The sequence below is a fragment of the Hyaena hyaena genome, unplaced genomic scaffold, assembly GCF_003009895.1.
Source record: "Hyaena hyaena isolate Hyena2069 unplaced genomic scaffold, ASM300989v1 scaffold_231, whole genome shotgun sequence".
NCBI classification, from domain to species: domain Eukaryota; kingdom Metazoa; phylum Chordata; class Mammalia; order Carnivora; family Hyaenidae; genus Hyaena; species Hyaena hyaena.
Window position 1 is genome coordinate 1,303,179 of NW_024080862.1, and position 14,049 is coordinate 1,317,227.

Here is a 14,049-nt window from a genome sequence, read left to right on the forward strand (position 1 = left end):
CTAGATGCTGTAGAAGAAAACACTAGTGAACTCAAAGATATGGCAGTAGAATCTACGAAAAACGAAACAGAAAAAAAAATCTGAAAAACATGAACACCATCAGTCAGCTGTGGGACAACTTTATTATTTTTTTTTTTAAATGTTTTATTTATTTCTAGGAGAGAGAGAGAGAGACAGCGTGAGCAGGGGAGGGTTAGAGAGAGAGGGAGTCACAGACTGAAACAGGCTCCAGGCTCTGAGCTGGCAGTCAGCACAGAGCCCGACGCGGGGCTCGAACCCACGAACCGCGAGATCATGACCCGAGCAAAAGTCGGACGCTTAACCAACTACGCCACCCGGGCGCCCCAAGGACAACTTTAAACAACTTAATATATAGGTAATTAAAATCCTCAAGGCAAGAGGGGATCCAAAATGTTTTTGAAGAAGTAACAGCTAAAATTTTTACAAATCTGATGAAAATTATAAACCCATAGATCTTAGAAAACATTCTATAAGAATTCCTAATGAAATCAGATATGTTCATTAGAAGAGATATTTTAGCTCTAACATGTACCAAAACCCATTTACAATACTATCAATGATGACACCACAGGTCTGAACACTACGATAAACGTATACTTAGGTTTAATTCAAATAGAAATTGTTTATGAAAAGAGAGAGAAAAACAAGAACTTACCGTTCCTTGGAATCCCCATCTGATTTATCAGTTGAACTTGTAGAAGAACTTAATTCATCCTCAGAGAGACAGTGGATGAGTTTCCTTTCCTATTAGTGTTTGGAAAAACACAATTCCACATGACAACACAACCAGAATGTAATGCAAGCAACACTCTTAGAAGCACTTGTCTACATATAACACACACGTAGCTCCAATTTAACAGGACAAGCTAATGATATAAAAATTGAAGTTACTTTCCCCAAATGATGTCCCAGTTCACCCATAAAGAACACAAGTGAACCATGAAGAACATGAGGGTGAAATTTTACAAGGCCCTGGAAAGTCTCAACTATGAAGAAATGTCCTTTCGGGAGGAGAACGGACAAACAGTTCCAGTACTCCAACTCCCAAGCAGAGGTCTGATGCCCTAAAGAATTTTAAACTAGAAAAAATGCCACCTAAATAAAAGCAACCTCAGTTTGTTTATATCAGAGACTCTTTGTTAAAATACTTTTTTAAAGAAAATTTTTAACACTTATTTATTTTTTTGAGAGACAGAGCATGAGCAGGGGAGGGCAAAGAGGGAGGAAGACACAGAATTCAAAGTAGGTTCCAGGCTCTGAGCTGTCAGCCCAGAGCCTGACACGGGGCTCGAACTCATGAACTGCAAGATCATGAGCTGAGCAGAAGTCGGCCACTTAACCAACTGAGCCACTCAGGCGCCCCTAAAGTACTTTAAAGGAGTACTTGATTTAATTACACGCAAACCTTACAACTTTGAAACAACCACATGCGAAGTAACTGCTTGAAGTAACTGCTTGAGCTAAAGCCGACCCTTAAACCTTACAACTCTGGAAAATGGAGAAGACTGCCATAATTAGTGAAACAACTTATTCATAGAATATTGTTAAAGAAACAAGTCTTCCTTACTTTCAAAAGCAGGGAGTTTCTTTTTTTAAAAAATAATTATATACTCTTAGAAATAATGTCATAAAGCGCAATACAGAAAAACGGATCATCATTCCTAGGGTATCATTACTCAGAAAAGTGACCATGGGTTGGAAACCTGCAATTACCCATTTAGCCACCAGATGCTGCCCCTACATCATCCCTAGGTGAGAAGGTAAGTTTTGTTGACACAAACAAGAAACTGAGCAAAGATAAGCAAGTGAGACTAAAATTTGGCCAGGCAAGCGTGTATATTGGTTACATAGTAGGATAAGCAAAATCTTACCTAGAGGAAGCCCTTTAAAGTCTTGTTTTAAAGACTATCTAAAGAAAAGATAGTAACTAAGCTGCCAATTGCTTATAAGAGCATCTGTAAAACTCATCCCCTTAATGGTGCAAAATAATCTTTTTAATTATTATTCACCAGTTTTCTCCCTTACCAAGAGTGAAAAGGTAGGGTGCCTCGGTGGCTCAGTTAGTTAAGCATTTCAGCTCAGGTCATGATCTCACAGTCGTGAGATCAAGCCCCATGTTGGGCTCCATGTCCATGCTTAAGAGTCTTTCTCCCTCTGCCTTTACCTCACATGCACGCTCTCTCGCGTGCGGTCTCGCTCTCTCTCTCTCTCAAAATAAAAAAAGAGTGAAAAGGTAGGCCAGTTCTGTCCCAGAAATAAATGGAGCTGACAGTTACGAGGCTTACTGTGTTAACCTCGTCATGTATTAGGCTAGACATGTCCCCCTTTCCATAGCACTATGTAATATACCTGAGCCACACTGCAGTCAGAAGACAACCACTGGCCAGAGATGGGCTGGCCTTCTTCTGGTGGTTTCCCTGGTCCTGATGCACTCAGAGAAGCTCTCCTCACTGAAGGGCCTGAAAAAGTGACCACCCCAGTGGTTGTTTGTGGTGGGTTGGCCCCAACAGAAGAGGGCTTTACATGGGATATGAAGGATACCCTGCCAAGTGCCAGCCCAGAAGTACCTCAGACAGCATATTCATCATCACTCTGGTGTCTGACACCTCAGTTCAAACCTCAGCTCTAGGTCTACTGGTGCTGTGACCCTGGGCAAGTTATTTAAGCCCTCCAAGCCTCAGTTTCCTCAGTTGCAAAATGGAGATAATGCTGCCTGCCTTTGACAGCTACGGTAAACATGAGATGAGAGAATGCTCTTAAAAGGCTTACCATAATGCTTGAGACATAGTTGGCATTCAATACATGTAAACTGCTAATATTGCATTTAGATTATAGTGATAAGAATGACTGCAGCCCTCAGCCCAGGGCAGCACCATTCTCCCAGCTTCCTCCCTCTGTTCCTGAGAAGAGAGCACTCTGACCAGCAGAATCTGAACATGGAAACAAATTGAACACTCACTCCATTTCCTGTCTGAAATCTCCCAGGAGTTAATGCCACTCAAACCCCTCTTGCTCTCTTTTTAATATCCTTTTCCTCTGATAATACAAGTTCCAGACCCAACAGCCACATATGCCAGTATTTTAAAAGGCTTTACTAAGAAATTCCAAAAATTTTCCCAAATCTGTTTCCCAGGTGGATTACTGATGCTGAAAATTCTTCACATCTACTGATGCTGAAAATTCTTCACATCTCACAGTCAGAACCGATGCTACATCCATAAGCCATACCAAGAACCTCCAGTAGATGAAGGGAAGAGAAAACTTTACCTGAGGGGAACACCTCTTCCCGTGACTGCTTTAGTCGCCTCCTCTCTCTTGCTGATAATGGTCGATCCTTTTAAAGAAAGTCAGTTACTTTCATTCCTACTATTTTTATAACAGCTGGAATACATGACATTATCATCCGGCACTATAGGACAGGCCTTCCACAGGCCTTGAAAGGAGTGTCTGTTTAAAACCAGTCCACATCATGGTTACAACTACTGGCTAGAATGATCAGAACCCTCATTTCTGGGAAGTACTCATTTTTGGAAGGGTAAATGGAAAATTTTGCATTTCCTACATTCAGAATCTACTTTGCCCTCCTTAATTAAGTGGATGCAACCATCTTTGGAACTACAGAACCTGTCCGTTTCAATCAAAGCTTCTGCTGAGAATCACAAATTTATCCCCCTCCACTGTTTGGCAAAAAGCAGGGCTAAGATGTTTTAACAGAAAACCTCACAATATATGTAGGATTTTTACAACTAAAAGGTTTTATAAGGTTTTTAAAAAATCCAATATACACTCCCACAAACCTTTGAGGATTGCACCTCCCTGCTCCTTGAACAGCTCGCAGCAGACCCAATGACCACTTTACTTTGATTTTCAGCATCTTTTTGTGATAATGTGATATCCATTTTTCCAATAGTGGGAAGAGAAGGCAAAAGTCGAGGAGGAGCCTCCTGGAACTTAAATAATTAAAAAGGGGGAGGTGGGAATTATCCATTTCATATATAACCATCTCCAAAGTTCCCCTACCAGGAAGTCTCCTATGTATTTGACAGTAATTTACTCTCAAAAACTTCAAAACACTGCATTTTATTGGAAAGAAACTCTGCCAAAAGTGAATTACCATCCGAAAAGCTTATAGACAGGGGACTGGTGAAAGTCACTTCAAGAAATGAGGTGTCGACATGATTTTATGCAGAAGATAAGGGAGAAACTATTCACCAGTGTAACACAGGAGGGATCAGAGATTTACTCTTGTTAGCCGGTTCCTTTAACTGTCAAGAGGATTTGTTCTTTTTTTTTTTTTTTTTTTAATGTTTTATTTATTTCTAGGAGAGAGAGAGAGAGAGACAGCGTGAGCAGGGGAGGGTCAGAGAGAGAGGGAGTCACAGACTCCGAAACAGGCTCCAGGCTCTAAGCTGGCAGTCAGCAGAGAGCCCGACGCGGGGCTCGAACCCACGAACCGCGAGATCATGACCTAAGCGAAAGTCGGACGCTTAACCGACTAAGCCACCCAGGCACCCCGGATTTGTCCATTTTTGATGGAAAAGATAAAATCTTTACTCTATTTCCAACTCAATGACATTTGAAAACTAGTATTTAGCTTCTTACCATTGCTACCCCTTTCCACACATTCCTTGAATTTCTTATGTGCCTTTCTGGCAACTGTTAATCATTCTAAATAAAGTCTATTTCCCAAGCAGCAGCACAATGACTTACTCCAAAGAGATCTCTGCTGACCTGTGTCCTTTCCCCACTGTGTCCAGGCTGTTCTCTCTTCTTCTGTCGTCGCTGTCGAGAGAGGGAAGGCTCAGACCCGGAGGTGTGTGGCTGTAAACCTGGGTTGGTCCTGTCTGGTTTTCCTAGAACACATTCACCAGTAACTTGATCCTTAAAAATAATAAAATGAAATAAACAAAAAAGGAAACAATAATGAGATAGTCTTTTGAACTTCCAAATGGCCAAACTATTCTAAAATTATAAATGGAAATGAGGAATGTCTTTCTCAAAATGAATGCTCATTTTGGTGTGGACAGGCAAAGACTAAATGCTGACATTGGTTATCCACATTTTCTGGCTTTTTTTCCTCTTTTCCCAAATAAAAGTAAGTATTTTAATTAAATTACTCAGATTGTTATTACCCAAAACTACTGGTGTTCAATTCATGTTTTAAAAACTTTTTTCATAACTCTTAATGAGATTTCTATTCAGAAAACTAGGAAATGTTTTAAATGAAATCCAATTTAATAATACATACTTCCCAAGTAAACATCTGTTATTTCAATACACCCTAGAAAGCACCAAGAAAAGAGCACTGGGTTTGGAGTCGGGTGGAATCCTAATCAAGAAACTTAATATCCCTGAACCTCAGTTTCCTCCTCGATAAAGGGGTATAATGCCTCACACACTGCATGACTCATAAAGGGCTGAAGGAGATGGTGCATTAAAGCACTCAGGACTCTGTCTAGCATATACTAGATGCTCAAAAAATGGGAGCTATTACTAGCAGTAGTGATGATAAAGTAAATTACCTTCTAAGTTATAAAGATCACAAAGGACTTAGTATTTTATTTGGATAGCTGGTTTTAGAAACTAATGCATACAAATTATTAAAATAAAAATAAAATAGATAGTTACCTTTCTTTCCTTTTTTTTTTTTTAAAGAGAGACAGAGTATGCAAAAGCAGGGAAGAGGAACAGAGAGAGAGGAGGAACAGAGAGAGAGAGAGAGAACGAACCCCCAGCAGGCTCCATGCTGAGCGTGCAGCCCAACGCGAGGCTCAACCCCACAGCTCTGGGATCATGGCCCCAACCAAAATCAATAATCAGATGCTCAACCAACTGAGCCACCCAGGTGGCCTTTATGTTTACTTCTTAAACAATTTTTAACTCTCAGAACATCTACCTTTTCAGGTAGACGGACACTGTTAATTGAATCTCATTCAATCAAGAGCTTCTGTGTGATACATTTTAGAAAGCAAAACAATGTAATGTTAATACAAGGTAAGGTTGCTTTCTTTTAAATTTTTTAAATGTTTATTAATTTATTTTTTGAGAGAGTAAGAGTTTGTGTAAGCAGGGGAAGGCAGAGGCGGGGGTGGGGGGGGAGGGAGGGAGAGAGAGAGAGAGAGAGAATATCCCAAGGAGGCTCCATGCTGTCAGCACAGAGCCCAACATGAGGCTTGAACTCACAAACTATGAGATCATGACCTGAGCCAAAATCAAGAATCCGACACTTAACCAACTGAGCCATCCAGGTGCCCTGCCCTGAAGTTGCTTTCTACGAGTCATTATCATCTACCATTTAGATTCTCTGGCAAACACAAACTAACAATTCTTGTAAGACAATAATTTACAGGGGCGCCTGGGTGGCTTAGTCGGTTAAGCGTCCGACTTCGGCTCAGGTCATGATCTCATAGTTCGTAGTTTCGAGCCCTGCATTGGGCTCTGTGCTGACTGCCAGCTCAGAGCCTGGAGCCTGTTTCAGATTCTGTATCTCCCTCTCTGTCTCTGACCCTCCCCTGCTCACGCTGTCTCTCTCTCTCAGAAATAAATAATACATTAAAAAAAAATTTTTAAAGAAAATAATTTACAAATTTATTATTTTGAGTACATGTAGCATTATACATAAAATACAGCAAATGATTACATTTTTGCAATATTACACAATAAGCTAGCTGAACAAGGAGACCAATGAAAATCAACAGTGATACAATTCTGCACAGTGATATAAATGTTTCTCTGCTGATAAGTATAGGCTGTTCAAAATAAAGTTTATACAGGTACAGGAATGACACAACAAGTGACTTAGGGAATTTCTCTATGAGTTCCAATTGGTCCTAAAAAAGTTCTTCTACCTTGATCAATAAAAACAGTAACAAGAAAAAAAGAGGAAATGCTGGACATGAAGTTCTATCAGAAAAACAAGAAACCCCTGTGATATATAAAAAGAAAGATTGTGATCAGGAATAAGACAAAGATGTCCACTCTCACCACTTCTACTCAACACTGTACGGGAGGTTCTAGCCAGGGCAATGAGACAAGAAAAAGAAAGGCATCCATATCTGAAAGGAAGAAATAAAACTATCTCCATTTGCAGATAACATGATATTATATTCAAAAAATTCTACAGTTCATTATAAAAAAAAAAAAATTCAAGGGCGCCTGGGTGGCTCAGACCATTAAGCATCCAACTCTTGATTTCGGCTCAGGTCATAATCTCAAGGTTTGTGAGATCGAGCCCCACGTTGGGCTCTGTGCTGGCGGCACAGAGCCTACTTAGGATTCTCTCTCTCCTTCCCTCTGCCCCTCCTGTGCCTGCACTCTCTCTCTCTAAATAAACATTAAAAAAATATATTAGAATAGATAATACATGAGTTCAAGGCTGTAGGACATCAGACCAATATTAAAAAATGAACCGTATTTCTATACACAAAGAACACTATGAAGATAAAACTAAAATAACTCCATTTATAGTGGTATCAAAAGGAATAAAATATCTAAAAATGAATTTCATAAAAGAAGTGCAAGGCTTGTACACTAAACAGCAAAAAATCAGTGTAAGAAATTAAAGACCTACATAAATAGAAAGGCATCTCATGTAATGGACTGTAAGCCTTACATATTCAGATAGCAATATACTGGAAATGATCTACAGATTCAATGCCTACTGAAATCTCAGCCCTTTTTGCAGAAACTGACAAGCTGCAAATTCATAGGGAAATGCAAATGACCCCAAATAGCCAAAGCAATACTGAAAAATAAGAATAAAATTGTGGGGGTGCCTGGGTGGCTCAGTCGGTTAAGTGACTGACTTTGTCTCAGGTCATGATCTCATGGTTCGTGAGTTTGAGCCCTGTATGGGCTATCTGCTCTCAGCACAGAGCCTGCTTTTCATCCTCTGTCTCCCTCTGTTTCTGTCCCTCCCCTGCATGTGTGCACACATGTGCGCACACCCTCTTTCCCAAAATAAACATTAAAAAAAAAAGTTGGAAGACTCCAACTTCTCAATTTCGAAACTTAGTACAAAGCTACAGTAATTAAGACTGTGTTACTGACAAGAGGACAGACACACAGATCAATGGAACAGACCTGAGAGTCTAGAAATAAACCATTACATTTATAGTCTATTGATTTTCAACAAGAATGCCAAGACAATTCAACAGGGAAAGAATAATCTTTTAATGAATGGTGTTAAGACAAGCTGATATTCATACAAAAATATGAAGCTGGACCCCTTCTTCACACCATACACAAAAATTTAACTCCAACGGATCACAGACTTAAATGTAAGAGCTAAAACTATAGCCTTTTAGGAGAAAGCATAGGGACAGGTGTCCATAACACCAAAAGCACAAGTGACAAAAGAAAAAATAGACAAAACTGGTTGCATCAAAATTACAAACTCTTGTGCTTCAAAGGATACCATCAAGAAAATGAAGAGAACTCACAGAAAGAGAGTATCTTCAAATCTTATACCTGGTAAGGGACTGACATCTAGAATAAAGAACTCTTACAATTCAACAATAAAAAGATAAATAAACCAGTTAAAAAGTGGGTAAAGGATCCGAAACGTATTTCTCCAAAGTAGGTATATAAAAGGCCAATAAACACATGAAAAGATGCTGAATACCATTAGTCATTAGGGAGATGCAAATCAAAACCACAATAATGTACCACTTCACATTCACTAGGATAAGCTAGGGGGAAAAAATGCAGAAAATAGCAAGTATTGATGAGGATGTCGAGAAATGGCAACTCTCGTATGTTGTTGGGAAGTAAAATGGTGCAGCTGCCTTGGAAACCAGTTTTAGAGTTCCTCAAAAAGTAAAACACAGAATTAGCGTATGTATGACCCTGCAATTCCACTAGTAGATACATACCCAAGAGAACTGAAAACATATATCCACACAAAAACTTATGTATAAGAATGTTCGTAACAGAATCATCCATAGTAACCAAAAACTGAAAACAACCCAAACGTTCATCAACTGACGAATGAACAAATAAAATATGGTCTATACAGACAGTGAATTTATTTGGCAATTTAAAAAGGAACAAAACACTAGTATATGCTGCAACATGAAGAAATCTTGAAAACATTATGCTAAGTAAAAGAAGCCAGACACAAAAGGCCCTAAATTGTACGATCCTATTTCTAGGCTTACCTCATTTCATTACACTCCACTCAGTTGCACCTCACAGATACTGTATTTCTTACAAATGGAAAGTCTGTGGTAGCTATGCAACGACCAAGTCTAAGGCACCATTTTTCCAACAGCATTTTCTCACTTTATGACTGTTACATTTTGGTACTTCTCACAATATTTCAAATGTTTTCAATAGTATATTTGTTACAGTCATCAGCGATCTGTGATGGTACTATCGTAGTTGTTCAGGTACACCGCAAACTGCCCACAAAAGACAGCGAACTTAATTGATAAATGTGTGTGTTCTGACTGCTCCACCTACTGGCCCTTCCCCCACCTCTCCATCTTCTTGGGACTTCTAATTCCCTGAGACACAGTATGAAAATTAGGCCAATTACTAATCCTATAATGGCTTCAAGTGGTCAAGTAAAGGAAGAGTCGACCAATGCATCATACTTCACACTCATCAACACTCATCAACATTGAGGTAGGACACTCCACCAGCAAAAAGATTATGATTTCCTAAAAGCTCAGATGACAGTTAGACTATAGTGTGAACGTAACTTTTATATGCACTAGGAAACCAAAAATTTCATGTGACACCCTTTATTGCAATATTCGCTTTACTGCAATGACCTATAATTGAAACCACAATATCTCTGAAGTATGCCTGTACATGAAATGCCCAGAATAAGAAAATCCATACAGATAATGACTGCCAGGGGCTGAGAGCAAGGAGGAATAGAGAGTGACTATTAGTGGGTACAGGGTTTCTTTCCCAGGTTATAAAAATCTCCTGGGGCAGTTGGGTAGCTCAGTCCATTAAGCCTCTGACTCTTGATTTCGGCTCAGGTCACAATCTCCTGGTGGTGGAATTAAGCCCTGAGCTGGGATCCATGATGAGCATGGAGCCTGCTTGCGATTCTCTCTCTCCCTCTGCCCCTCCTCCCCTGCTTCTGGTTCCATGTGCTCTCTGTCTCTCAAAAAAGAAAATAAACATTGCAAAAAATGTTCTGGAATTAGACAGTGATGACTGTATAACTCTATAAACAGACTAAGAACGTTAAATTAGTACTATAAAATTAGAAAAAAATAAGTGTACCTGAATATAATTTGAGAGCCAAGCAGAACACACATAATTTTATCTACAAAGTACTAAGAATTCCAGTGTCCAAAGAAAGCTTAAGATTTCAGTCCAATGACTTTAAGTGACAAGAGCATTATACTTGGACTTTCCCACAAAAATAAAAACTTATTTAAAAAATTTGAATATAAGTGTATAAAATAGTTTTACATATCTATGTAAAAGATTTTATCAAATACAAAAATATATCAAATTTAAGTATATTTAACATAGATTATAAAACTAGTCAATATACATCTTAAATATATTTTTAGAGTATTTTACACATAAAAATGAAAAGTTCACCAAACGTTCTGGCTTTCTCTCTAATCCTCAGCTATTACCATGCTTCACCTAACTCAGGCTTCTTTCCAAGTTCAAGTAAAAGTTAACCTTTGGGGCACCTGGGTGGCTCAATCAGTCGAGCGTCCGACTTCAGCTCAGGTCATGATCTTGAGGTCTGTGGGTTCACTGGGCCCTGTGCTGACAGCTCAAAGCCTGGAGCCCGCTTGGGATTCTGTGTCTCCCTCCCTCTCTCTCTCTCTCTCTCTCTCTCTCTCTCTCTGCCCCTCCCCCGCTCATACTCTGTCTCTGTTTCTCAAAAAAAAAAATAATAAGTAAATGTTAAAAAAAAAGTTAACCTTTAAAGTTACTCAGAATAGTCTCTTAGTATAAAAATCCTTTTGCTCATTTCCTTTTTTTCTTCTTTTCCTTCCCCTTTGGTTCCAACACATAAATTTCTTTTTTATTCTTAAGAAATCAGATCAATCACTAACTTTCCAAGAAGAAATATGTTACCTACTTGTTGGAATACCCATCCATGTGGAGGTCTAAGGAAGAGTGACAAAGCAATGGGAAAAAACATACAAGTACCCTACTCCCATTAATACCCTATGCCAGGACACAGAAGGGATCTAAGAAGCCCTGAGTCCTATCCTTTAGTTTGTATAATGCTTATCTAAAAAAAATTTTTTAACGTTTTTTTATTTTTGAAAGAGAGAGAGAGAGACAGAGTGTGAGTGGGGGAGGGGCAGAGAGAGAGAGACACACAGAATCCAAAGCAGGCTCCAGGCTCTGAGCTATCAGCACAGAGCCCAAAATGGGGCTCAAACTCATGAGCCATAAGATCCTGATCTGAACCGAAGTCAGATGCTTAAGTGACTGAGCCACCTAGGCGCCCCAGTTTGTATAACATTTAAACTGGTACACAGAGTAACTGACTTTCCCAAAACACCAACTAGAGCACGACAAAGAACACGACCCGCAGCTGCGTAACTGCACTTTCCGGTCTTTTCTCTGAAACTAACACCCCCTACGTAGCACTCACCTGGTCCTTTGGCTTCTGGTCTGTGTTTAGGGGCTGCAGAGGAGTCAGTGGGTCGTTCCTTCCCACAGCGACATCATCAGAGGACCATGTGGGAATCAGGTTTCTGGGGTGAGCACTGGGCTTCGTGCCATCCTGCAGCTTCTCCTTCACTTGGGAAGTGCTGCATTTACCTTCTAGCTCATTCTCCTGAACTAAGCCATCGCTCAGTGAGTCCCTCCTTTCTGAAGGTAAGATGTCAATGTTCACTCTACTGATCGTGGCTAGTGATTCTGCAGTATTGCTCACGTCCAGCTTGGAGGTGTGGCCTTTCAGACTTGCTGGTGTCTTCAAGGGGCCAATAACCACAGGTTTCTCCTGGGACAAACATTTGTCTTCACCCTGAGTGAAAACATGCTTCTAATTTATTACAGCACTCCTCATACCCCATAAAATTACGTCAAAAAGGAACAGCAGGTGCCTCAGAAAGTTAAACACAGAATCAATCACCACACGACCCGCAGTCTCACTCCTAGGTAAACATCCCAAAGAACCAAAAAGGAAGGACTCAGATATTTCCTCACCAATGTTTAGAGCAGTACTATTCACAATGGCCTAAAGGTGGAAACAACCTCAATGTCCATTAGCAGATGAATAGATAAACAAAATATGTATACACATGCAATGGGATAGTATAAAGCCATTAAAAGGAGTGAAGTACTAACACATGCTACAACATGGGTGAACCCTGAAAACATGCTGACCGAAATAAGCAAGACACAAAAGACAAATATTGTATGAGTCACTTATCTCGAACACGCAAACTATAGAGACAGAAAGTAGATTAGAGGTTACCAGGGCCTGGAAACAGGAGGAATGGGGGGACTATTGCTTTTTGAGTATAGAGCTTACTCGGAGCGATGAAAGGGTTTTGGAAGATAGTGGTGATGTTTGCACAACACTGTGAATGTAGTTAAGACCACTAAATTGTATGCTTAAAAATGGTTCAAAATGGCATATTCTTTCATATATATTTCACCGCAATAAAAAAAACTTTAATTTAAAAGTGAATCAACAACCTAAATACAAGACCTAAAATTATAAAACTCCTAGAAAAAAACATAGGCATACATCATCATGAACTTGGATTTGGCAAGGGATTCTTAGATAGGACACCACAAGCACAAGAAACATAAGAAAAAAAGATAAATTGGCTCTCATCAAAATTAAAAACTTTTGTGCATAAATGGACATTATCAAGAAAGTAAAATAGCTAGGGTGTCTGGGTGGCTCAGTCGGTTAGGCATCTGACTCTGGATTTTGGCTCAGGTCATGATCTCACGGTTTGTGAGTTCGAACTCCACATCTGGCTCTGTACCGCCAGTGTGGAACCTTCTTGGGATTCTCATTCTCTCTCTCTCTCACCCCTCCTTCCCTGCCCCTCTCCTGCTCGTGTTCACTCTTTCAAAATAAATAAAGTGGAAAAAAAAAGTGAAAAGCCAACCTATAGCATGGGAAGAAATATTTGTAAATCATACCTGTGATAAGGAGCTAGTATCCAGAATATAGAGAGAACTCTCAGAACTCAACAACAAAAATACAAAAAACCCAATTAAAAAATGGGCAGAGGGCTTAAGAGACATTTCTCCAGGGAAGAAATACAAATGGCCAAGAAGCTTATGGGAAGGTAGTTTATGCCACTGGTCATCAGGGAAATGCAAATCCAGACTACACTCAGCACTTCACATCCACTAGGATGACTAGAATCAGAAAAGTAGAAAATCACAGGAGCTGGTGAGGTCATGGAGAAACCAGAACTCTTGTGAACTGTTGGTAGGAAAGTAAAATGGTGCAGCCACTTTGGAGAATGGCACTGTGGCTGCTCAGAAAGTAAACACAGAATTCCCACATGACTCAGCAATTCCATTCCTCTATATATACCCAAAAGAACTGAAAACAGGGACTCAAAGACTTGTACCCAAATGTTCACACCCATAGCCAAAGGGTGGAAACAACTCAATACCCACCAGTGAATGAATGGATAAGCAAACTCTGGTGTACACATACAATGGAATTATCACTCAGACATAAAAACTGAGGAAGTGCTGACACACGACACCTCAAAAACATCATGCTGAGTGAAAGAAGCCAGACACAAAAAGCCACATATTATATGGTTCCATTTATTTATTTTTTTTTAAATGTTATATTTATTTCTGAGAGAGAGAGAGAGAGACAGCGTGAGCAGGGGAGGGTCAGAGAGAGAGGGAGACAGAGAGTCCGAAACCGGCTCCAGGCTCTGAGCTGGCTGTCAGCACAAAGCCCGATGCGGGGCTTGAACCCACAAACCGTGAGATCATGACCTGAGCTGAAGTCAGACACTTAACCGACTGAGCCACCCAGGCGCCCCATATGGTTCCATTAATATTAAATACTCAGAATTGGCAAATCCATAGAGACAA

The 14,049-nt window shown here is 39.9% G+C and overlaps 1 protein-coding gene across 9 annotated transcripts in view; it reads right to left on the minus strand.

The window, feature by feature from the left end:
- Nucleotides 1-14,049, minus strand: part of NEK4 (NIMA related kinase 4) — a 41,616-nt gene that overhangs the window by 19,704 nt on the left and 7,863 nt on the right. For 3 of the 9 annotated variants that reach the window (XM_039243670.1, XM_039243676.1, XM_039243679.1), the window contains 6 exons: nucleotides 11,612-11,989; nucleotides 4,732-4,902; nucleotides 3,819-3,971; nucleotides 3,289-3,355; nucleotides 2,371-2,480; nucleotides 677-765 (listed from right to left, as the gene is read on the minus strand). In XM_039243670.1, coding sequence (XP_039099601.1) covers nucleotides 677-765; nucleotides 2,371-2,480; nucleotides 3,289-3,355; nucleotides 3,819-3,971; nucleotides 4,732-4,902; nucleotides 11,612-11,989 — 968 coding nt within the window. The remainder of the gene's footprint in view (nucleotides 1-676; nucleotides 766-2,370; nucleotides 2,481-3,288; nucleotides 3,356-3,818; nucleotides 3,972-4,731; nucleotides 4,903-11,611; nucleotides 11,990-14,049) is intronic. The other 6 variants (XM_039243674.1, XM_039243673.1, XM_039243672.1 and 3 more) reach the window with 6 other exon arrangements.